Source organism: Pomacea canaliculata, linkage group LG2, assembly GCF_003073045.1.
Source record: "Pomacea canaliculata isolate SZHN2017 linkage group LG2, ASM307304v1, whole genome shotgun sequence".
In the NCBI taxonomy this organism is placed as follows: domain Eukaryota; kingdom Metazoa; phylum Mollusca; class Gastropoda; order Architaenioglossa; family Ampullariidae; genus Pomacea; species Pomacea canaliculata.
Genome location: NC_037591.1, coordinates 9,584,306 through 9,609,339, shown reverse-complemented (window position 1 = coordinate 9,609,339; position 25,034 = coordinate 9,584,306). Strand labels below are relative to the sequence as shown.

At 43.9% G+C, this 25,034-nt stretch overlaps 1 protein-coding gene across 2 annotated transcripts in view; it reads left to right on the top strand.

Moving 5' to 3' along the window:
• LOC112556266 (inactive tyrosine-protein kinase transmembrane receptor ROR1-like) overlaps nucleotides 1-25,034 on the top strand; it is a 232,331-nt gene that overhangs the window by 188,810 nt on the left and 18,487 nt on the right. For both annotated transcript variants that reach the window (XM_025225105.1, XM_025225106.1), the window contains 8 exons: nucleotides 6,279-6,385; nucleotides 6,805-6,913; nucleotides 12,026-12,064; nucleotides 13,788-13,921; nucleotides 18,208-18,417; nucleotides 20,317-20,421; nucleotides 23,467-23,604; nucleotides 24,351-24,458. In XM_025225105.1, coding sequence (XP_025080890.1) covers nucleotides 6,279-6,385; nucleotides 6,805-6,913; nucleotides 12,026-12,064; nucleotides 13,788-13,921; nucleotides 18,208-18,417; nucleotides 20,317-20,421; nucleotides 23,467-23,604; nucleotides 24,351-24,458 — 950 coding nt within the window. The remainder of the gene's footprint in view (nucleotides 1-6,278; nucleotides 6,386-6,804; nucleotides 6,914-12,025; nucleotides 12,065-13,787; nucleotides 13,922-18,207; nucleotides 18,418-20,316; nucleotides 20,422-23,466; nucleotides 23,605-24,350; nucleotides 24,459-25,034) is intronic.

Sequence of the window (25,034 nt, the reverse complement as noted above, 5' to 3'; positions counted from 1 at the left end):
TTCTTCATTTTACACCGTCCCTGGCAAGTAGTTTGCATCCTTCTATTCTCAACTGATTTCTCTATGATAATCAAACGAATGGAGATTTCTATCATGGCTCTAATATTATCTTTGGTCCAGATTAATTAATGAGTATTTACAGAGTAAAAGCCAATTATCGTGGATGACGATGGCTGAACGATAAAGCTTGTCATCGACTACATTCCAGCTTGCACTGAGGTCGATGCCTACTCACATCAACCCTCGAACACTCAGATGTTTTATTGATTATCTGAGTTGACAGATCGATGTCTAGAATTGTTCGAGGGACATGTACCAAGAATAGGTAATAGACTATGGATAAACAGAAAAAAACTAAATGATACTATGTGGTAATAAATGAAGAAAAACAATCAAAAGATAACATTAAATAATGCAAAATAAATAAATACCAATGATTGAAAAATGTACAGGAAGCTGGTGAGTGGATTAGCATGAAGGGTAAACATTCATTACAAATTTGAAAAATAAGAGCATTGTGTGACTTGGGGAAAGAGGAGGGAGGTTGGGTGACCAGGGCCCGTTAGTTAATTCTTATTACTATCGGCTCCAGGTAAAAATGGCATCACCCATAGGTACGGGCAGTTGTCTGCTGGAAAAAATGTAGTTCAATTAAGGGACTGAAAAAATTTTATTGAGAGGAAACCGAGTGGAATAAAAAGAAATTCCAGGTAAGACCAATATGGAGGACGAGTCCACCATTCTGTGGGCACAGATAAAGGCATGTAGACATCTTGCATCTGTTGCAACCTCTACCTCCGTCTCTCTGCCGCTTTCTCCACTGCCTCTCCCTCCCCGTCCATATCTAGTTCGTCCAAAGTTACCATTGTTAATGCGAAACTTTATGAACTTTCAAAAAGGGGGAAAATTTACAGATGTAACTTCCTACACAAAATGCACAAGAACACACACACACAGACATGACCGCCACCGGCGCGAATGTTACAGGCCGTTCACGATGCAATATTTTGAATCAAACGGCTGAAACTTTCTTTTATAATTCAATTTCGTGTTCAAAGCTCCCCCTGTTCAGCGTTTCCGCGACATTTGTACTTGACATTTCCTCGTGCAGCTATCTGCAGGCTAGCTCTATGAAATTCTCTTCTTCCGATTGTCTCGTCTTGCCCACCAGAGACACCTGTAGGACAGGAAATTAATCAAGATGCGGCCTTTGCCCATCAAAGAAATGCAATGGATGTCATTCCGCTGCGAAGAACTTTTAAATTACATGATTTCGTTGACACAGCCTGGGCTCCCAGAGATGACAAAGGGAATATTTTGAAAGGTTCAAAGCCACGACTGCCGGGGGGAAGGGAAGGTCAGACAACCGGGTCTCCCTCGGTCCACAGAGACTTTTGTCGTGCTTCCGGGGTAAGTCCAATGCCTTTTTCGCCTCCCCCCTCCTAACCAAAAAAAAAAGAGTTTTCTTTTTTTATTAACAGGCTCTAGTACATTTTTCTCCTGAAATTACTGCGTTCTGTCTCTGCAATCACCATCTTTTCTTCCCTTGGCCACCCCTTCTCCTCTCCTATCTCTTACCAACTTTTTTTTTCTCTTTTTCTCAGAGCTTGCAGAAATTACTGCCTGCATTTGCTGACTTAGCTGCTAGCGACTAGGCGCTAGGGCGGGACAAGGATTTTTAACCCTTCTCCTCCATCACCCAACCCCCCGACTCCATCCCATTCCACCCCATCCCCGGCAACATCTGAAGCCAGGCATGGATGACAAAGATGTAATCCTCTTGTGTTTGTTCTTTTGAAAGATGAAGACCACGAACAAGGAAGGCCAAGGAGTGGTCAAGCATCAAGGTTATATATTATTTCATCTCTCTTCCGCCCAACTTCCTTCAGTTTTTTATGAGCTCATAGCCGGCATCGCCAACAGATTTTCAATCTTCTCGCAAGAGCTTCTTCATCATTTCAGCCAATAACTCCGTTGTATGTCATTCAAGAATGGTGCTGCTTCCCCCCACAACCCCTTCTCCAGAGATTTCGAATAGTGTTTTATATTTTCTTTCAAGATTTTTTCATTAAAATTTGTCTCCTCAAATGCCATCGATTGATCCATATTATGGGAGGTTTTGTTTTCTTTACTTGCAGCTCTCTCTTTCTCTCTCTCTCCTCAACCAGATGTTTGAGCGAGTTGTTTACGAGCTGAAGCGCATCCACAATGCAAAGACATGAGTTCAAGTTTGTGCAGTCCTGATAATTAATAATGTTGAAGATTAAGATTAAGAAGTCAGTGTGTTTCGTATTACAAGTGACAGGAAGGACAGGGTGAACATTGGATGGGTTTGTTCAGAGGGAGGACATACTAGAGAAGTAAGAGCGGTCATAGGTGACAATACAGAAATTCATTTACTGTGTGAAATCACGATGGTAGGAAAGTCACCACAACAACTGTGTATATTTAGTTTGTTTTCCCTTGTTTAACCATTGGAGAAATAATGGACAAGAGCTGTTTAGCGCAGGCTGCTCTCTCTCTCTCTCTGTTCTTCCTCTTCCTGCCAATCCTTTGTCCTTAAAGCCTCCCTTGGACATCTGGAACCGTTGTCCCGTTCCTTACCGGTTTTATGCATTCTGTGCTCGCCTTTACCGCTCAGCCTTGTAACCTGCACTAAAGAAGTCATTTGCAGCCTTATAATCTGCGCTAAAACAGTTATTCACAGCAAAAAGCTGCACTAAAAAGGTCATTCACAGACTTGTAAGCTGCGCTAAAAAAAATAATCCCAGTCTTGTAAGTAGGACCAGCGAAATCTTTATAAGTTTTACGAAAGAAGCTGTTTGTAGCCTTGTAAGCTGCACTCCACAAGTCATCTCAGACGAGCGCACCACGGAAAGGGACGATATCGAGCGACGGTAAACAGCTCATTATTTCTGGATTGTCTGCCCGCTTCTGATCGTCATTCGGTGTAGAAGTGAAGAGGCTTTTTTTAAAGACCCAGGCTTACTTAGATTATGTAATTTCCGCCATCATCCACTCCTTGGGTAAACAGCTGCGAAGGAAGTTTGCTCTCTCCGCTAACTTCGCGCTCAGGTCTCGCCTGCTCCGAGAGTCTCGCCGGTATCGCAGCGGCTGCGGGCGTGAAGAGTTAACGAGATAATTTGCACGCCCTATCATGTTATTTCACCTGTGAAATGTTTATCTCAGCCCCTTCCACCCACCATTTTTTAAGCGCCAGGTGTGCCGGTTTTTTTGTTTTTTTTTCCCACCTAAGCATTTTCATCTTCATTCAAAGTAGAAGATGGAGGTGTTTGTGTTTTTTCTGGGGGTAGGGGATATCCTGGCGTACGAGATCAAAATGAATTCATATTGCTCGTATCATAATACTTCAATAAAAAAAAAGCCAACAGCTAAATCATTTTTTTTATTAACTAGACCGTCAACAATTTGGCAAATGGCGTCCAACAGCCACATCTTGTATTCAAGAGTTGGCTGAGAAGTGTGGCAGGATGCCGTTTGTGTCTGATCGTTCGATGAAAAATTAATATCGGATAATATTGTCCTTGTGGCATGATCCATACTATCTCTTCAGAGTATCACAGGGGATTGATTGTTGTCGATATTCTTGTTTCGTTTGTTATCTTTCTTCATCTTTTTCTCCTTTCCTCTTTTCTTACATATTTCCTTGTACGTCAATGGCATTAATCATTTTCTTTAGTTTGTGATTTATTCCTTTTGATGTTAGATAAAATTTTAGTAGCTTCTCATAATTGTGATGAAGATGATAACGATGTCCAGAATGTTAAAAAGACTGAGGAGAAATCATTTTGCGGGTGTCACCATGTTACATGTGGTGTATGTGTGTGGTTACTCTGAAATCCCATCTCTTTAGTTTAGGGGAGGGTTGTTTATGAGTTTGTTTGTGTGTGTGTCCCCAGGCATAACTTTCTCTATAAATGAATATGTCACTTTGTGTGTGGGGGGTATTTTTTTTTCTTTTTGTGACTGTGACACTGTTTCCTCTGCATGTGAGTAAAGCACCGTTACCAAACTTACCTACCTTTATTTCTTTTTCTTTAATTCATCCATCCTTCATTTCTTGCGCTTTTTTCACGATTAGCTGCACATTCCAGCATGCTGTAGATCGATGTCTTCCTGGATGCTTCACCTAATGTTGCAGTCGTTCACTCGTGCTACGATTTCCTGCAATTTTTCTGTGTCTGTCCGCCGCGCATGTTCTTCTGCTGATTATTTGTAGATTGGTGTGATGGTGTGAGATCGTGGGAAAACATGCACTTGCGACATGCAAGCTCCTTGAGGTTACTTTTCGGTTAGCAAATGCTTTGGACCGGATATCACGTCATACAGAGTGACACCGTGAAGATATGTTGCAGCTCGCTGGTGGTGTTATCGCTGTAAAATTAATGTCTCGCCCGTGTACATGCCGTCTCTCGTTCCGCAAGCTTGACAGCACTCCGATTGTAGAGCATCCCCCACCCTTCGGGGGAAAAAAACTAAACAAACAAAACTCCAGTGACTGACAGATGCGTGGGAGAAGGAAGGAGTCGTTTTCACGGAAGAGAAAGAAGAGACTTCATTAGATGTTTCTTTTGGGTTCGAAATACAGAACATGGAGGTTAGTTTTCACACACAGACACATAAAGAAGGAATACAGCATCGGTGTAAAACGTCCAGGAAGATATGGATCTACAACACGGGTGTAAAGAAAGAAAATAAAGTTATGGAGATAGACAATAAAAGAACCGAGACAAATATATAGAAACTGACCAACCACCCCTACCCCTGTCTGGAGACATCGGAACAAAAACAAAGATGGAGCGGGTCTCAGTCCACAGAGAACAAGGTTTTTCCATCAAAATGTCTTGTTTGTTGGTGTGTTTGTGATCGGAGGTATACATCAAGCCGCCTGTATGCAGAATGAAGAAATTGGAAAGGACGGAGTGGGGAACAGTAGGGAAGGACGGAGAGGAATTTCTTCATTCAGAGAGAAATGAAGTTCGCGACAAAGACAAGAGGAAAGAAGACGTGTCCCCTCCTTCCCCTCCCCCGTATTCAATCACCTCCCCCATCCTTTCAAAATATTCCATCCCGCCCCAATTCTAGCGATTAAGCCTCGCGGTAAGTGATTCTGTGCGGTTTGTTGTCTCCCCTGCCAGGGCATCACACATGCCAGACTAGAGAGAGAGGTCACCCGCTCCCCCTTCTCTTGCTCAGCCAGGGGTCGAGACAACCCTGAAGGCCCCACAGACTTTGGCCCAGCTCGAGTCTCTATCACTTTTCTTGTCTCCACGTCGAGGAAGGGGAGTCTATTAAAATTATCTCCCTTGGCCATGGTCGCTAGGTAGGAAGATGAATGTGGGTTTAGGTATTCCGCTGATAGCTAGGACAACTTAAAAAAAAATTACATACAGAAAAGAAAAGGTCTTGAGACTTTTTCGGATTTACTTTAAAGAAACTTTCAGAACTTAAAACATGCTTTATTGAGTTTTATCATTTTTGTTCAGAATTTATCTCAGTAAAAGCTCCCTCGTGTCATCAGCTGGCTTGCTGTCCTGCTTTGTACAAACCACGAGGTTGTTTACTTTCCATTAAATGCCACCATTTTAAAGTGCAGACCTAGAGATTGTTTCGGAATGGCTGAATATATTGCTAGATACCAACTGTTTTCGGTGTGATGCGGGATAATCACCTCACTGAATGTGGGGAGCTTGCAGAAGTGATATGCCGGTATTTTTTTTTTTTTCTCTTGTGGAATAGAAGAGATAGCAATAACATAAGTATTCCTCTAAAATTCGATTAAAATCTGTCTGAGTCACATTCATTTAAGCACCTATCTGCCTGCACTATGTTCAATGAAGAAGGAGGGGGTCAAGGGGGCATGTGTTTGCGTGGGTGTGAGGATCTTATTTATTTTTTCCTCTTGCGTTTGGTCAGCGATGTCCTCAGAAAAGAGATTCAGGTAGACACTTTGTTTTGCTGTTTGCCTGCAGTGGTTACTTTTCTTGTAGACTGTAACAGGTTATGTTTGTAGACTATAATAGTTGATACTTGCCGACTGTAACAGGCGATACTTATTGACTGTCACAGGTGAATATTTGTTGCGCGTCGATGGTTGCGCTTGTTGACTTTAAGCAGCGATGCTTATTGTAATGCCCAGTGAACCGTAACAACTTATATTAGTGGATTGTCACAGTTCATGTTTGTAGAATTTTGCGCTTTTCGATTGTGACAGTTGATACATCTTGACATGACAGCTTTCACTTGTTGATCAACAGGTTACGTTTGGATGACCTGCGGTCCTCAGACACGGGCTACTACACCTGTAAGGCCAGCAACAACTTTGGGGACAAGGATACGACAGGCATCCTCCTTGTGAAAGATGGTCAGTACACTACCCTGCTATCAGCTGTGTGTGACACACAGACACACAGACACACGCACATAAAGATGAATAGAGGAAGGAAAGGGAACAATTTTCTTGTACCTCTTCACCGGTTTGCCGGCTTTCTTTATAGAACTTGCTATTGATGATTTTTTTCTTAATTAAATTTAAATTGTATAATTTTACTTTGAATGGATTCTCATTTCCTGAAAAAGGACACTCAAGGAAAGTGCTGTGGGAAATTAATTAATAAACCATCTGTTGCAAGATAACTCGCTCACACACACAGACACACCGCTACCACATCACCACCACCGACACACATGCACACGCCAGAGAAGGGGTGGAGAACGATACACCCGATCATCACCACCCACATCCACACACACACATTCCATGGTTTGTCTCGACTTTTGCAGAAGATCCTCCACCGGAAGCCCGCGACAAGACCAGCAAGACGAAGGACATGGATTCCGATACAGACTTTCCCTCCTTGTTGCCAGGCGAAGACGATGAGGATGTGGAAGGGTAGGTCACGTGTCTGCATCCCACGCTCGCTGCTTGTTGCTAATCCATCACTGTACCCGTGGTAATAATCGTGGGTACAGTGTCGCCGTCCTTAAAAGCTTGCAAGAAGCATGCGTCTAGGGGCTAGGTTAATATTCTTGTGGGGGTCTTTTTCCACTTTCTTTTATTTTTATTTTTTTGCGTCGAGTCGTAAAACGCACGATTCATCAAAGGATTCAGAAAGTTTTTTTATCTAAATGATACATAATGGTTGTCTTCGAGATTATGCCGTCGGTGGGTAGTGGGAAATGTCTATCTAATGTGCACTTCTTTCCAAACTGGGGGTTTCCTTTTTTTCATTTTATTATTAGAACATTTTGAGATCGCGGGGGTTTCAGCAGTAACAAACATCACTAACGGTAAGACCTGTCAGCAAAACAACAGCTCGACACGAGAAGGAATCGTAAAACAGACAGAGCGGCGGTTAGGCGAAACGTTATTCGATCTTTCCAGAGCATCCGAATCAGAGGGAATGGTAATAAATAGGAAAACAACATGGAAGCATGAGCTCAAGTATAAAAATAAGCAAGGTTCTCGACTATCACGATCAAGAAACATGGAGGGTATAACAGTATAACGAACAAGCATCTCGAACTGCAGGATTTTATTTTCATGTCGAGACAGGATCGGGCGTCTCAGGATCCACAGGATCAGGCGCTGGTGTCATGAGTCCAGACATCTTGATGCGTTGCTAGGCATAACTATATACATAAACTTTTAAACTTCTCAAAACATATAACCACAACTGCTCACCTGACAGTAGGAGATGGAGGTCAACGATTGTTTAGCGATGAAAATAAAGAAGGAAAAGAGTTTATGTCATGAGTAAAGTCAGTTATCTGTTCCTTGAGGGAATTTGTTTTTACTTCGAGCCAGCAACTAAGGTTACATCAAAGCAGCCAGATGTCACAGAGAAATAACTGCGTGCCCGAGATGAAATCTGAACCCAGGTCAGTCAATCTTCACTGTTAACCGCCATCGGACGACCCTAACACCTAGAGAGGTGACGTTTCGTTTAGCAGTTCAGGGAAAGTAAAAGCTTTCCTTTGATATATCTAGACCTCGCGGTCATAAGTAATATACCAGAGGTCTCCTTGGAGCCGCAGCTATGGAGTGGATGTATCAAAGGAGGCCGTGACTTGCGGATTATAAACTGACCTTTAAGGTCTGGACCTGTTAGCTCTCAACGACCCAGGTTCGCTTCTGTCGAGGGTTGCATGAGGGAATGTAGCTCATGTTCCATACATAAAACTGTACATGCAATAAAGTGAAAATATACATCCAGATACTGAATGGCGCCGTTCGCCGTCTCAAATTTACATCTTTGTCTCCGCTCCTGTTGTGTTTGTCCCGCTAGCGCTCGTGGCGAGCGTTCTCTACAGTTGATCTACGAAACCCACGTTTCCTCGTTCCGCTGGTTCGTGGAGAGTTCGGGTGGCAGGCTCACCTACCCTGCAGCTGTTGTTGCCTAACCACCCAGGCGCCAGTGACACCCTGGACCCGTCGCCTGTTTGTGGGCGTCTGTTGAAAACTTTGTTTCTTCTGTCACGTGTCTGACATAACTTGCAAGACAATTTTTTTATTCGAGATTTTCATCTTCTTGCATCTTTCCCATCTCTCCCTAGCCCAGACCTCCAGACTTGCTTGCCATGCATCAGATATGACTGCTGATGCGCTGCATCAAAGACAGCGTGCATGTCAGTGTTGCTCAATGCGCATGCGTGGAACGCTCTTGATTCTCGTAACGGCGGGGGTCAGGGGTGTGGGGAGGGATAGGTAGCTAAAGACGGAGGGGGTAAAAGACCGGCTAAAGCAATAAATTAGAGGAATGCTTGTCTTTGGTTCTTGACAAAGACAAGCGGATTTTGTTTAACACATCTCGTTTCACCTGACGATGCAGACGCCATAATGCATGTTACCGTTCAAAAGAAAGTTTTCTCGCGGATCTGCAACTTCTCAAAGCCTTCCCCGAGCTTTGACGAGCCTGTCGGCGACTGGTTCACTAGTCTGCCGTCTCGCCTAGCTCCCAGCCCTTGAAAGAAAGTAGTTAAAGTTTGTTTTGAGGTCGTCCCCCTTGAACTGTCGTGTTCCCCGCTCGGTCGGAAGGCGGCCTCAAAGATAAGACTCGTAATATCTTTGATGTCAGCGCGCACAAACTCAACCCCAGTGTTTGACTGCATTTGCACTCCCAGCTGTGGCCTCCGTGTCCTTTCATCCTCCATTATAGTGTTGACGCGCCGAGCCTCAGCAACAACAGATAAAAAGAAAAACTAATAAGCAAATAAAAAAACAAAAAGCGGAGCCAACGTGCACAAAAAAGGAAAACCATTCGCGTCACTTCCGGTGCAGTTTTCGCGCTTTTATGAAATTCAACAAGTTGTGGAGTCGTCCACCCGAGCTTTAGTACCCGGTGTGATCGACATGTTTGTCACGAGCTTCATCCCCGTGATTTTCTCGAGTGACACCTACCTTTGTCCTTTCTGCACCTCCCTGATGTCCTGTTGAGTCACGAGGTTTAAAACCTCGTCTAAAACACTTTTAAGGAATTCTTACTTCATCAGTTTAACCAAGATGATCAGATCTTGCCCCGGCTGCAGCAGACACGATAGTGTGAAAAATGTTGCGGTAAGAATAAAAAAGCTGAAGTTTTCTTTGAGAATATGGACAAGTATCTGCCGGAAACTTTATAACATAGTTTGGTCATTAATAACAATAAGCTATTGTCAGGCCTGACGAGAGGGGGGACAGGGGGGTCTGGTGTACCCGGGCCCGCGGCTGTCAAGGGGGCCCGGCCTTGGTCAGTGGATTTTTTTTTTCTTCTCCTTTTCTTTTTCTTTTAAAGAAAGGTCTAAGGACAGAACACCCAAGCATTACACATGCAGAAGTTGAGTTTGAGTTTAGATATTGAGATTCGAATTGTAAACATACATTATATACTGGGAAAATAATTTACGATTACAAGTACAAGGGGCCCAGAGAGGTCTGTCCCGGGGCCCGGGCTGGCTCTCGGCGGCCCTGGCTATTGTAAAAACATGTGACGATTAACTCTTGCACAAATACAAACATAAGGAGGGACACACACACATCTTTCTCCGTGTTGTCATTCAAGTTCGGACCTGACAGCTTTCAGACGCGGAGGAAGACTGGATGCAAGTTCTCGCCAACGCTCGTCTGTTATCTTTATCATCCGGTGTCTCGTGCACATCGCCGGCGGCACCTCGGGTGACTGGGGCCATTTAACAGACCGAAACATGAGGCTAGGGTGGAGCAGGCAGGCCAAATGGCAGTCCCAGAAGGAACGAGCTGGTAGGTGCTGCCGCCATAAATACTGAAGGAGATTGTCCAGCCTTGTGAGTTACTGCCCTGCCCGTCCCAGTCCAGATGTCAGGAGGGCAAGGAAGAGGTGCTGTGAGAAGAAAACCTGGAATGTTCTTCAGAGCCGGTTACCGCCTCGCGACATTTCGATTTCGGATTTTCTTTTTAAATTTGTTTTTGTCGCCTTCTTCGGCGGTTGCCAGACAGCCATGATCCATGTTTGTAAATCAAACGCAAGCATCGCGATTGGAACCGAATATCCACCGACCTCTGCCATCTTCCACACGACAGCGGGTCTCGATGGGACCATCAGGCTGCAGCGTTTTCATTACAGTGTGAACCCAAACCATTGTCTTAGTTCCTGTTTTACAGTCGCTTTTTATTTTATTTGTTTTAGCGCCTTCTCGTGCAGCCATGGCGTGTTGTTGAGTGCGCGACCCGCGAGCTTCTGCAATCTCCATGCCAGTAATTATTTCTGTTTTGTAAAGACGGAGCATTTCGCAGGTTCATGCTTTCAGTCTTATAAACGGGCCTCAGAGTTAGTCGATTGAAGTTGCATTTTCATTACCCTTTCTCCTCTTAGAATCACTTTAACATTTCTCAGAATTTCTCTTTGCAGAACTGACTTTAAATTCACCTGAGTTATAAGAATATCATTCTCCAAAGGCAGATGGTTTGATGGAGTGTTGCGAAGTTGATGGAGAGGGGTGGGGTGGAGTGTGTGGTTTGTCGCTTTGTCTACAACCTTCAGGGCAGACTGTCGGACTGCCACTCCTAACTGACGGTATTTTCGGGCCTCGTTGTCAGACCCCTAAAAACCGACCGTCGAGATTTCGTCTCGAACCTGTCGGAATGTTTTAAGACTGCCGCGATCCAGAAATACCTGTAGAAACCTCGACAGTAGTGAGTGTGTGCCGTGCGTTCTCCTCCTCCCACTACCTCATCCCCATTCTCCAAATGGCTGCCATTAAAGTGCCAGGGCGGCGTACAGTATCAACATTTTATCCCGCGGTGAACGAGCGCCATGCGGAGATAGGAAGGTAAGGGAGATGTACCCCCTGACGTCATCTGAGTATGAGTCCGGGTGTGCTCAAGTGAGTAGGAGGGGGGCTCTCTTCACTCTGAAGAGCTTACCGCCAAGGGAGGTAACTGACCATCCACACGGCCCTCCAGGAAGTGATCAAACTGTCGGCCATTGTTGCCCTGGTCTTCAGATCAACAAAGTCGACATTCACGCCATCTGCCGGAGGATTAATCACCACACAGTTGATGCATGGCAAGTTCGGTTTACCACACAATTGACGGAAGAAGCACGTGTGACGTGTTTATTATACTCACTTCCGGTCAGAATCCAGACGTCCACATATTTTTCAGCAACCGGCGAGCTGTAAATAAAAATTTAAAGTAAATTTATTCGCTTTAGAGTTTAGAGTGTCTGTGTTCAAGTATTTGACTGTCACAATATTTCTCTCTCTGAGTGTACAGAATGTTTACATTGTGTGCGACCCTTGTCTGTGTTGGTTTCAGTTCTCACCAAATGTATTGTATTGAAAAATGTAATATTGTGGATTGTATCATTACACTACATCTCTCCCTCAATTAAACGTTGTCCTAAGCGAGAAACACAGCCTTCTGGTTATATTTGTATTAAAATATGTTTCTTGTCCAATTTAGCCTTTCACTGGACACACTTTTCCTTTGTAGATGCCTTGTATTATTTCTCGAATGTACATATTCAGCGACTTTTCTATTTTTCAGATTCAATGGCAGATACGACTCTAGTCTTCTTCCTGGATCGTGAGTAAACAAAATAATTTATTTTTATTTTACGTGTGTGTGTTGCGGGGGCATCTTCAACCAAACCAGATAAATGTTAGAATTTTGAAACATCAGTGCACGTCCGAGCCGAGGTGAGGGTTGTGAGTAACAAAGGCGTTTCCCAGGGAGTCACAGAAGCGCTCGATACAACTTCAACGGTCTTTGTTTCAGAACTTCATGACATCTTGCAAAGAACGTACGCACACCCTTCCTTTTGCTCAGAGTAAATCAATCATTGATTCCAGAATCCTTCACACGTGCCCCGAGACAACTGATACCTTGGAGTGCTTCCCCTTGACCAGTCAGCTGCTCTCCCCTTCACCTAGTTCCTTCGTTCTGCGATGATGTTTCTTGGGGGTGGCATTGATTCGGTAATATTTCAATAGAAAGCAAAATGGGAAAAAAATGGTGGATTGGGGGTGGGGAGGAAGAGAACCTTAAAATAGCCTTTGGCGTTTGAAGTTTCCTCCCTTACAATAGACCCAGAGGTCGCAACCTCGCCCCAGAGTAATAACTGAGTTATGCAGTTGCTATGTGATAAAGAAAAATATTTTATCTGAAATTAGTGACGAAGATAAATGATAATTTACGGGGAAATGAATATCAAAGTGAGAATTTTTTTGGTTTTTTTTTTTTTGTGGGTGAGGCTCAAAGAGATTGACAGTTGGAAAAGATTTGTGAAATATAGAGGTGGTTTTGTGGGGGTAGGGGGTATTGGGACTCGAGGATTCTTCATAAGGTCGCTGAAAGGCTTGACTGCATCATCGCCGGTTGGCGTCGCCACTTGCACCCTACACTCCATCAACGCTGAGTAATGAGAGTCGCCGGCGCTGAACCAGGAGGATCAAAGAACACTAACGCCGTGCCGGGTCGGAATGTTAAGCTCCGTGTCGTATCTCGGTTTGGATGACAGAAGAAGTGAAAGGCGTCCTTACGTGTGAGGAGGGTCCTGGTCCAACCGCTGAAGTGGAGGAGAGGGGGTTAGGGGCCGGGAGGGCCTGTCAGAGATCAAAAGAACTTGGGCTGCTTTTGAAGAGGCCCTGATTTGTAGAGACAAGGAGAGGTCAAGATGTTATGCTATCCACCTTCCGTCCCTCCCTCAACAACACCCTGCCCTCATTGCATCATCACGAGGACCTTGTGCACACGACGTGCTCGTGACTCACTGGATGGCGGCTCGGAACGCACGTGCTTTTGGTGTGACAACCACGTAGAAGGCGATATAGTCACGGAGACCCTGTGAGTCATGCGCTGGCTTCACGCTGTCTTTGAGATGCAATCTCTTGTGTTTGAACTCATTTTCCGAAGCCGTTGATTAGATTGGAGGAAACGGTCACCACTTGATGAAGACTAATTCTCTCTTTACTCCATTCTCTTTCTCTCATTCCACGCGGTCGCATGTGTGTGTCTCATCCCGCTTCGTTGTTTCATCTCTAGCAAGTGTACATATTTATATATACTTACATGATCCACGAGAGATAGACTTACAGTTTACACACAAACACACTCACAAAGATGAAAGTTTGGGGAGGGGAGTGTATGTGCGCACGCAGACCGGAAATTGTGTGTGTCAGCGTGCATGCATACAAAGAGAGAGAGAAGATGAAGTCATTTCCAGCAATCAGTCCGTTTGTCATTACATTGCACGCCGGTCCTGTGCCTCATCAAGTGCAGTGAGTAACCGTTGGCCCCTCTGTTGCAGGGACGAGAAGGAGGACAAGGCGGAGGGCTTCTGCCAGACCTACCGGGGCAGCACCTGCTCCAAGTTTGTGGGCAACATGAGCATCTACGTGCAGTCAAAGTTCACACAGGGAATGAACGAAGAGAAGTTTATAGGTATGCGATGTGTAACATCATTCATCTTTCCCACGAGTCCCTTGCTGCTTTTTTACTTTAAATTTCTGGACCCTTGGTAACCCACAAAGATAGTGACTGTCTAGTAATTATTGTATAATCTCATATCTTAAATTGTCTATGCAACTGTGGTTTATTCCTCCATGAATCCATCTCTGCAAAGAAGAACTAAAGCAAACTTTGTGGTATTTCTACCTGGTATTGGTAGAGTTCCAAACACCTGTGAGATTTTCTGCGCAACATCTGTTGGAATTTAGTCAGATTCTTCTCGAACTCTTCCTGAACTTTTGCATTAAAACCTCTTGCGACCAACATCTTTCGAAGAGATGATTAATCAGCCCAAAACATCAACTCCCGCAGGTCAGCATGCGCATGCGCCGAAAGCATCTGCTGATGTCTAAAACAACAAAACAACCTCCCTGCTCCTCAAAAAAACTTTAAAAGCTCAAAAACATTCTGCTAAAGCTAGAACACCTTCCTTGTTCAGCACTTCAAGTGACAAGACTAAGAAGATAAATCTTTCATTTTTATTTTTTTGTGTAATCAGTGATTTTAGAGGCGTTTGCAGGCATAAACCAGATTGTCCTCAACGCAAACCAAATCCTTAACAACAGACGCCAAAATAAATAAGTAAACAAAATCCTGAACAGCATAACAGGAAAGGAAACTAAGAGGATTAAGCTAACATTTTGTAATCAAGGGGTTTAAAGGGTTCGTAGGAGTAAATCGGATGTAGTCAGAAAAGCATCCCCAGCAAAAGTGCAGGCGACCTGAGGAGAGGATTAGCTGTGAATGGAAAAGGAAGATAATAAGAAGCCGGCTAAAAAATAAATCCAGGTGGGATTAATTAAAAGAGGGAAAGGATTTAGAATGGATGAGAAGAAAGTTTGAGCGGAAGTTGCAGCGAGAAAACGGCTACCACTTGATGAAGAGTGATTCTTTCTCTACCTCCTCTCTGTCTGTCATTCTACGCGGTTGCATGTGTGTTTGTGTGAAAGAGAGAAAAAAATAATGGAGAAAACTCACAAAGCTCAAAGACAAATTGAAGAAAGGCGGCTGTTGACAGCGTGAGATGAGCTCAATCAGAGGCGAGAGTCTTAGTCTGCGTTCCATTAAAGGTCGTGAGGTCAGATGTCGTATGGCGGAAACTGGCGCCAGTGACGTCATAGAAGTGCTTGCAAGAACATGTAGACGTGTGGAGTGGGGGAGGTAGGCAAAGGTCATGTTAGACCCCTCCACTCCACCCTGCAGAGCTGGGAGAATAATAGACTAGTGAGGCGAGGGTTGGAAAACGAGAACTAATGACGTGTCAGACCTCATTCAGACCTGTCCAATAAAACTGGCACAACGGCGCAAACAGTTGCATCATGGGCCACGCCTCTCTGCGACGCCGTGTAAACAAACACAAAAATCCTCCACAATGGATACAAAAATCCAGGCCAACAGATGCAAACAATCCTGATCGACAAGCGCAAAAAATAAAATATTGAACAAACCCACAAAAAATTCATAAATAACACAATGAAAACAACAAAAAAATCATGATGACTGGCGCGAAGAAAAATTGTGGAAAACGTATGCACGAAACATCATGCCCAACGGACAAAGAAAAAGCATGTGTAGAAAAATCATAACACCACAGAAAGAAAATTCATGAATGTGGAAAAAGTATTTTTTTCACAACCGACATCAAAATCCGTTATGACAGAGACAAGAAATAAAATATCAACGAAGACATAGAGACCCAGTCGTCCAACGACGGTAACATTCAGCTGTGAATAGAGTAAACAACAAACATAATCTTCCTCATTTTAAACAGCAGACGACATTTCACCACCCTATCCTCTGATCAGTCTTGCAAGGGTGTAATGCTTGTACTTATACCTAAGCCTCTTTTTTTTTTTTTCAAGCAACAAAACTATTTTTCCTAAAGCATGTTCCTCCCCTTGGCTCGATCTCTATTACTGGAGAACTGAAAGGTGGACTAGCGCGGACAGTCGATTAAATTATTCATTCAGATCCCCTTATCGAAGGCGTGTAATTACTGTCGACTCTTTCAGAATATTTTTTTTCAGTCACCGCTAAGACATGGATGGTCTGTGGGCGGGTGCACGAGCGCTAAGTCGATCTTAGCTAAGCTGTTTAAGAACTACAGCAGTTTAGTTAGCATTCAGCTACAACCTCCCTGCACCCAGCCTCTGAAGATTGTGGCTATTTTTGGAGGATTTTTTCGGTTTATATAATCAGTCTCACTTCTAGCTTCCTTGAAATTAAAAGTGACATTTCTGATGGAGAACAGACGATCTCCTGTGTGATGGGCACCATGCTGGTCTTTCAATTCTTTCCATCGTAGGTTCGTGAGAGTAACCTGTCAGATCCCCTGGTGCCTACCCGAGCTCAGACATGCTAGTACACTGTTGTTGAGGGATCCCTGGGCTACCGGGTGCTGTCGGCTCATGTAGTTTATTGTCAGTGTCTCCCCCCACAAGTAACTTTCTGTTTCATTCATGGATGACGCACAGATATAAGCTCACAAACATACTGAAATTTTAGTTTCTTCGCAAAGTGATCGTGTTCGAAGATCCTACCTGTTGTAGGTGCTTCTTCAACAGTATTCTGACTTTGGTTTGATTCCTTCCGCTCTCCTAAGTCGGGTGGGAGGTAAGGTAGACTCGTCAGAGAAAACACTGAGTCCTCGACTGAACCATCACTGTAACTACACGTGGCAGTCGAACAATCAAAGAACGCAGAATGCAGCGATTAACATCCAATATTTTTCCGTTATTTATGACTACAAGAATTTGTGTCTATATTTTTTTTTTCCTTCGTTGTTTACCCAAAAGTCGGATGTCTTTCAGCTGAAAAACGGAAGAATTTATGTCTCCTTCTTGTCTTGTGATTAACTCACACACACAAGGATAGAGAGAGGAGGGAAAGAGAGATAGACAACCACCCGCTACCCCAGGGGGGAGGAAATGGTTCATTTGTCACCCTTGCCCTCCGAGGACTGGCGCCAGTCTTGACACCGATGCCAGAACGCAGCGAGGGGACGTTGTCTCTGCGACGTCTGCAACTTCATTGGCCAATACAATTACACGTGATTCTTCTAACAAATCACACAATCTTCCTGGCAGCTAAAGGCTCTAATTGATTTGTTGCCTGTCAACGGCGCACTCCACAACGCGCGCACGTTTCCTAACCACGCATGCGGAAGATGCTCTCCCTTTACAGCGGCGCACGCGCGGTGTCGCTGCGGTTAGTCAGATACGGAGAAGCTACCCCGAGGGTACAGCTGCCGTGAGCTAGGTTGTTCGAGAGTTTTTATATGTGTTTCTTTCATAAAAATAGTTGTGGCACCCGTTCAGGGTCTCAATTTTTTTGTAGTTTTATTATCGGGTAGGAAGATACGAACACTCATGCAACCTGGCTCAGGGGTACTTTCAGGATTTACCTTTCGTGAAATCATAGGAAGTATAAATGTGTGAGACTGGGGGAAAAATAATTTGTTTCACCTGCTCTTACTTTAACGATTTCATTAACCCAGTCGCTGAAAATAGTCATGGCTCCTACTGAGCATCGCCGCTAGCTCTTCTTGAAGAGTTAAGCAAAGATAAACATACTTTGGAAAAAAAACCGACAACCTTTAAGGCGCTTCCACTTATTTGGTAGAATTATTGTAGAGCTTCATCCCCGTGGATGTTTTTCTACTGAGTGTTGGTGGCGGGAAACACCAGATCATGTCCTACAGTCGCGTACCGGAAGTCCATCCCACACCCAAGATGCGCACTCGTCTGACAACACTAACCACCGAGCTCACTGCCTGAGCCATTGCTGTCCTCCTCTCTCTCTCTCTGGAACACGAATAAAATAGTTATGTCCCTTGCCTTACAGGCTGATGGTGATCGATCATTCCTTTATTTTTGTTTCTGTGTTGTGGATGTTTTGATGTGGATGAGGCTGATGGATCTTAATGTTTGCGTTTACCTTAAATGCGCTTTGACTCCTTTTTTTCTCATTCTGCAAATCGATTGAATTTGTTCTTCTCCATTACACATAAGTGTGGATGGATTGAATTTACCGACTTCCTAGAGTAGAGTATGTCATTCACTTCGGTCTTTCTTTTTTTTTTTTTATCCTGCAAATCGATTGAATTTGTGATTTGAAAAGCGAGTTGAATTTATTATATAAGCAAAAATTATCATTATATTTCATTGTGTTCCATTTGTCGCATTTAATATTAATTACTAGTGTTTTCATTTTGTCTTCAGCTGCATTCGCTGTGATCGCCTCCTCCAACCACCTGTCGTCCCGCTGCCAAGAGTACGGCATTCCCTCCCTCTGCTTCCATGCCTTTCCCCTGTGTGACGACTCGGGGGACAAACCCAAGCCTCGGCGCATCTGTAAGGACGAGTGTCAGATCCTGGAGAGCGACGTGTGCAAGACAGAGTACATCCTGGCCAAACGACACAAACTTATTGGTTAGTAGACTCCGCCTCCACCCTGCTACCTCTGACATCTTTCGTGTAGAATAGGAAACAGACTAATTTTGAGAATTTAACAGACAATGGCAAAAAATACATCAGAGAACATACGTATCTAAATTGTATTCCCTCATACCCAATTTTTTTCCCAGTTTTTATTTACAGATGGAGCCAGAAAACAGGTCTAGCCACGTACGTGATACTATTCCGTTTCCCCAAATCAAAGACAACGGTTTTTCTAAAGTTTTTTTTTTTTTTTTTGCAAACAGCAAGAACTTTTTATCCCTAAAATAAACACCAAACATAAAATGTGGTGAGCGTGCTACAAGAGCATCCTGCCACCCACTTCATCTGCGCAACCACAGTTTTTAGCCTCTTATCTTCACTAGAACACGGGACGACAGCAAAACAGACAGGATAATAAATTTCGTATCATGATAGTCGAACATTATGTCTCTGAGGGAAACATATTTCAGCAGACAGGTTTTGTTGATTTTTTTTTCCCGATGCTTGATCTTTTTTGTCTTGCGTTGATGTCTGTTGATATGTCTCTGTTTGATGACCTTTGGTCTGCATTCGTGTGTGTGTTTGTGTTGTGTGCTGTTTACCTTTCTTTTGTCAAGCGCATGGAGCCGCATGTTGAATAGGGAGATGCGCTAGATTCCATTTTATTATTTTTACTATCATTATTACTATTATCTCCACACGTGAAGCGTGTTCCCTACCCTTATGAGCACCGACTATGGAATCTAAAATACAAACTTGGGTGAAAATTATGGTCGCCACCATTCTCTCTCTTTTTTTTTTTCTATTCGTATTCGGTGTTAATCTTGCTCTAGAAATCATTATTGACTTTTTTCACGGAAATTTTTTGCACGGACTTGTTATCGACTATTTTTTCTGTTAATGTTCATTACACTATATCTGATGTTCATTTTGTTCCAGACTCATTTTCGATTTAAGAAAAAATAATAATAGGTTTGTACAGCGCATTTCCCCACACGAGGCGAGCTCGATGCACGTGACAAGAGCCCTAGGGGCAGTGGGGACAGAGGCCGTGTGATGTAGTCGTTGAAACAACTACAACATCAACGATTACTCATCGGTTAGCAGTACAAGAACACGAAGGAACGCAGAGATAGTAGTGGGGGAGAAAAGACAACTAGTTACGGTAATTATTTTCGCAAGATCAGAAGGCATGTACCGACTCCCCTGTGTAGAGAGACGGGGGCAGGCCACTCTAAACACTGGGGCCGGAGAAGGGAAAGAGCGAAGACCAAAGGTTTCCAGTCTCAAAGGTGGAACAGAAAAAAAAATCTGGTGAGGCCGAGAAAACTGACCTGCAAGGCTGGTATGGCAATACAAGCTCAGACAGATTGTGGCAAGGCCATGAACAACATGAGATCAAAGCATGGCGAGCTTTAATTGGATGCGAACCCCAACTGGCAGCCAATGAAGATTGCTACAAGAGGTGTGACATGGTCGGCCGTCCACTTCCGGAATACAATGCGGGCAACAGTGTTATGAGTTCTCTGGAACTTGTCAAGCAGGCGGCCAGAAAGATCTATGAACAGAGAGCTACAGTAGTCGAGCCTGGACAACACAAATGCCGACATAAGCAGCTTGGTGGAGGCAACAGAGAGATGTCTGATGCGGTTGGTCCTGCGCAGTGAGAGAAAAACGGATTTGCAAATTGAGTTGACATAATTCTCTAAATACAATGATGTGTCGAAAAGAACTCCGAAATTTGTTACAGACTGGGAGAAAGTGATGGAGGACGAATGTCCGATTTTAGCTTATCGTAGACATTCTCTACGCATGCCCACTGATGTCCAACGACTTCCGACGTTTTGAAGCTGCTAGGGGCGAGTTATAAAGAATGTCTTTTTGTTTCAGGTGACAGTCTGCTGCCCAAGTGTGACACGCTGGACGAACCTGACTCCCCTGAGGGCAAGAACTGCGTGCGCATCGACGTCCCAAACTCGGAGCGAGTCAATGAGAGTGAGTTTTATTCTGCCGGAGTTCGTCCGCTACTACGCATGCGCGTATGTACAAACACGCATGCGCTACACACCGCTGTACTTCTGTCACCCTGTTAGTTGCATTTATTTGTAATGCCGAAATGTTTATGAACATTTTGATGACAAATAAAAACAGCAACCAAGAATTTGACAAAGAGTCTGGAGGGACGTTCAGTCCGCCGTACACAGTTTTTAAAAAACTTATTGTTGCCTCTTGCATTGCTATACGTATATTTCTTATTTGTTCCAGACTAAATTTCCAGGCTATGCGAATGTATGATCATCTTGGCCATGATAGATTGTTGTTCTTTCATAAAACATGTACTCACCTTTTGTACATGCATTCGTGCATTCTATGAACATGCATTACCTCCGTACATACTACCTAACCTCATGCATGCGCACGCACCCACACATTCTGGTTACCACTTCTGTGATTTATGTCTTTATTATTTATTTACACGAGTGGCAAGCGAGGGGTAAGTTATTTTCTCCACCGGGCCTCCTTCACGGAGTGCAACAACGTGATAAAGGGGGAGAAGCGGAGCCTGACAGAAGCATCTCGCGGCCGATCTTTTTGCCTGCAAGATGGCGCTGCTCTCGCAGACATCCAGACGACTAATACGTGGGCCCCGCAGCTGGTGGCTACTATGCTCACCATCTAATCACAAAACTTTATGCAGCTGCTAGCGTTGCCACGTACTCATAAAAGGTCTCCTGAGCCAGCGTGAACCGGCGTTGCTGGCGATGACGTAGATAACGATGTCGGTTGACGCAGAAAGGCTTTGGTTCATCGCCCCTTGGTGGCAAGGACAGAGAAGAGGAATTCAATTCCTGGAGCAGAATTGCTTTGTACAGTAGTGTCCACATTACTAATGGTAGACTTTCATTGTTCTTTTCTCCTTTTCTCCTACTTGCTTTAACTCGCCTTCTCTTTCTCCCGCAAGAGCCTAGTCTTGTTCTTGCTCCACATTGTATCCAGTGAATGTCAGGTTTCCACAGATGTTGACTTCTCGATTGGCCCTTCATTTCGCTTTCCTTCAAGTTTTCACTAGACTGGCTTTCTGGCAAGATGGACGACCTGGCCTGTATTTTCTGGGAAGGGATTCGTTGCAAGAAATCGGCCAATGTGCATTTGTTATTTCTAGATACCACTCGTACACATCGTTCAGCCTGCTCCAGTAAAACAGGTTTGCGTCCTCACTTCACCTATAATTGTGTCTCCTCATCCTCGTGGGAGGGACGGAGGGCAACCGTAAGATGACATTTGTGATATTTTTACCCCGTCATAAAAAGTCTCCAACTTTTTTTAAAAGTTGATGATGCTTATTCAGAATTTTTTAAAGGAAATCATGGGTTAGCTTAGTGCAATTTTTTAAAGAATCATTGTTGGGTTTGAGGAGGTGAAACTTAATGGTTAGTCGTGGTGGACGTATGGTACCATGAAATACTAGTGTATACGAAGTTCCGGTTTTACAACCTGACATAAAACTGCCTGCAGAACGAGGACCCGGGAAGGGGGGTCAGGGAAAAACGCAAAGCACTAAAATGTGGCGGGCTGCAGGGAGCAGGCTTAAACAGTTTACAAAAGGAGGCACATTGCGAAGGTAGGACTGTCAAAACGCAGGCAACAATCTGATGTATATTTACGTGGAACTGGTTAGTCGGACATAAATACGACCCGCAGATGTTTACATTGTCAGAAAGGAGCGCATGTCACAAATCTCGAGTGATACCATCATTTTACTCTCGTCCGTCACGTGATTTCGGGTGATCTCTTTTGCCAGACTACAGTTTGGCTTCTGCTTAATTTTTTTGTTTTTGGGCCAGGCATCATTTTGTAATTGCTGGCGAGGCCCCGGGCTGCCCACGGGCCATAATAGAAGGATTAACTGCGCGACCGAAAAAGGCATTTTTGTGTGTTCCTTTCAAATTGTGGTTCCGTTGATAAAACCAATCCTCCCACGACAGAGAGCAATTTGTTTTAGTGGCAAGGCTATGAAAAACGGTTGCCCCGAGGCTGGGTGTACGTACACGTATGCAGCCATTGCCAGAAGACTTTGTCGAGCTCTTTGCGTCTGCTGCGGGTACCGCCAGCGATTTGTCTCCCTTCCCCATCCACCCCATCTTCCCAGCCTTACCTCCCCCTTCCTCGCTTGATATTCTCGTTCGTAAATAATAAATTATCTTCCATTTGTAGCCCACTTAGGGGACGTTTACTCCTGACAACCAACAGTTGAATCCCATTGGCTGCTTCATTGCTGCTTGTGATAAGAAAGAGAGAGAAATGATTGGTAAGAGCCTTTGCCATTACAAAGATTGAAAATGTACGACATAAGTCTATCAACATGCAGCTTAAACGAAGGCGGACATGTTAATATTTTACATGAACACATCGGGTTTTCTTTGTGTTGTTCCACAAACAGTCGTTCATGAGAAAAGTTTTGGGTTTTTCGGCGCTCGTATCCTCCTCCGGCTTAGGAACTAAGTCTGATGTGGCAACTGGTATTTGGAGATGGCCCTTTTTCCTCAGACCGAAAATATTTCTCTACAAGCTTGAAAAACACAGAAATAACATCAATCGCAGGCTGAGAACTTATCTAAGAAAACATTAGTTGACCCATACCTAAACATTTCTTTTTGTTTATTCTTTTTCGTTCTTTTACTCTCTCCCAAGCCTTCCTCTTAATCAGTCACTCTCTTGTTTTATTTTTATCAGCTTTGACATTTTCTTCCTTTTAACGTTAAATATTTTCAATCCAGTATTCCATACCAAACCTTCAAAACATTCTCACTATTACCTGTATGTCACATGTCTTTCTCTTGTTTCTGGAGTGACAGCTCCAAGTGTAAGTGGTCCTCTTGGTGTTTCTTCGCCCACAGGTGGGACACCTTCAAATATTTAGTAATAGTAGAAGTGAGTGGCCATGATGTTACGCCTTTAGACGACTTTAAGTATTTAGTAGCAGAAGGGTGACAAAGTCAACAAGAACTCAGCCAATAAGTCTGTTTACTGTCTGTGCAGGGCAAGAATGTTACAACGGGACAGGAGCCAAGTACACGGGTCGAGTCAGCCAGACCAAGTCCGGCCTCAAATGCCAACAGTGGAGCTCAGACACCCCCCATGCCCATTCTTTCAAGTCTTCGAAGTTTCCGGAACTTGGTAGGACTTTCCCCCACCTGGCTTTGGCCAACTTTTGCCATAAACTTTTGTGTCTGTGAGAATGGCGCCTGTACATCATGCATATTCGCTGGCATTTGTGGGGAGGGGAGGGAGACAAATGTAAAAGCAGGAAAAATAAACTGGTTAAGTTTGCATTAACACGTTCGCATCAAACGGGAGATGTGGAATTCGACATTTTGATTGCACGTGGGAAGTTCGTGACAAACTGAGATCACAAGTGTAGTAACATCAATATTTATAATTGTTGACACTGTTGGTAAGAGCATTTGAGTTTCAAATGAAACCTTTTAGGCGGTTGACCAGACATGCTTGCCTAGGTCTTGTTCGCCATTGTATATATAATGTTTTCGTAGTGGTTAAGTAGCAAAATGTTTACAATAACATTCAGAGCATTGCTGTGGGTGGGAGGACTGGTTGGTCTTGAAGTTGTTTGACTATCAAAAATGTCGGGTAGCATCTCTGAAGCCTGTTTCGAACTCAGTCCATTGCGAATCTGTGCTAAAAATTCGCAGTAGCCTGCAGCCTTCATTATATTAGATTGTGCCCCTTCTTCGCTGGTCATTAAATACAAAGTAACGTCCCCTGGACATTATTACCTAAAGCCGAGTAGCGTCCCCTAGACAATATTTGCTAAAACCGAATGGCGTCCCCTGGACAATATTTGCTAAAGCTGAATAGTTTCTGAAGCAAAGTCGTTGTTGTCATGACATGTTCGTTTGTTCCAGCGGGAGGTCACAACTACTGCCGTAACCCTGGCAACACCATGAGTGGCCCCTGGTGCTACACCACCAGCGACAGCGTTCAGAAGGAGCTGTGCGACATCCCACAGTGCCGTAAGTTGCTTCCCTTGGGTTCACATCTCATTTACATTGATGTTACATCCGGTCTTTGCCAAATGTCAGTAGGATTCTGATTTTCCAAAATGTCCATGCCGTTTGAATCGTATCATCTAACCGCTTGACACTTAAAACAATTCAAATGGTTGGGGTGTAAAATCTGATTGGCTGCCTGATGACACGTGTTTCACGAGAAGGTAGCACCACGAGTTGAGGTTAGGTTAACTGTCTGGATTTATACATGCTTTTGTAGCGAAACTTGTTCATTGACATCGACGAAGTTCTCGCAGCCCAGTGACAAGTGATACATCAGCTCAGCGTATTTGTCTTTTGAATTGTTTTATTAATTTGTCCTGTCCAAGCTTTCATGGTGATAGCCATGTTCAGAATTCAAAGGTTGGCTGTAAATTAATTGCAGGCCTGAGAAAGTCTGTTCTTTGTTTGTTTTTTTTCTCCGCCAACCATCTTCTGTCATTCGCGCACTATTGATTGAGCTAGATTGGAGGAAGGATGGAGAAAACAATGTAATTTCTTTTTTTAAGTCGACATCACTCTGTTTATTCACGACAATGG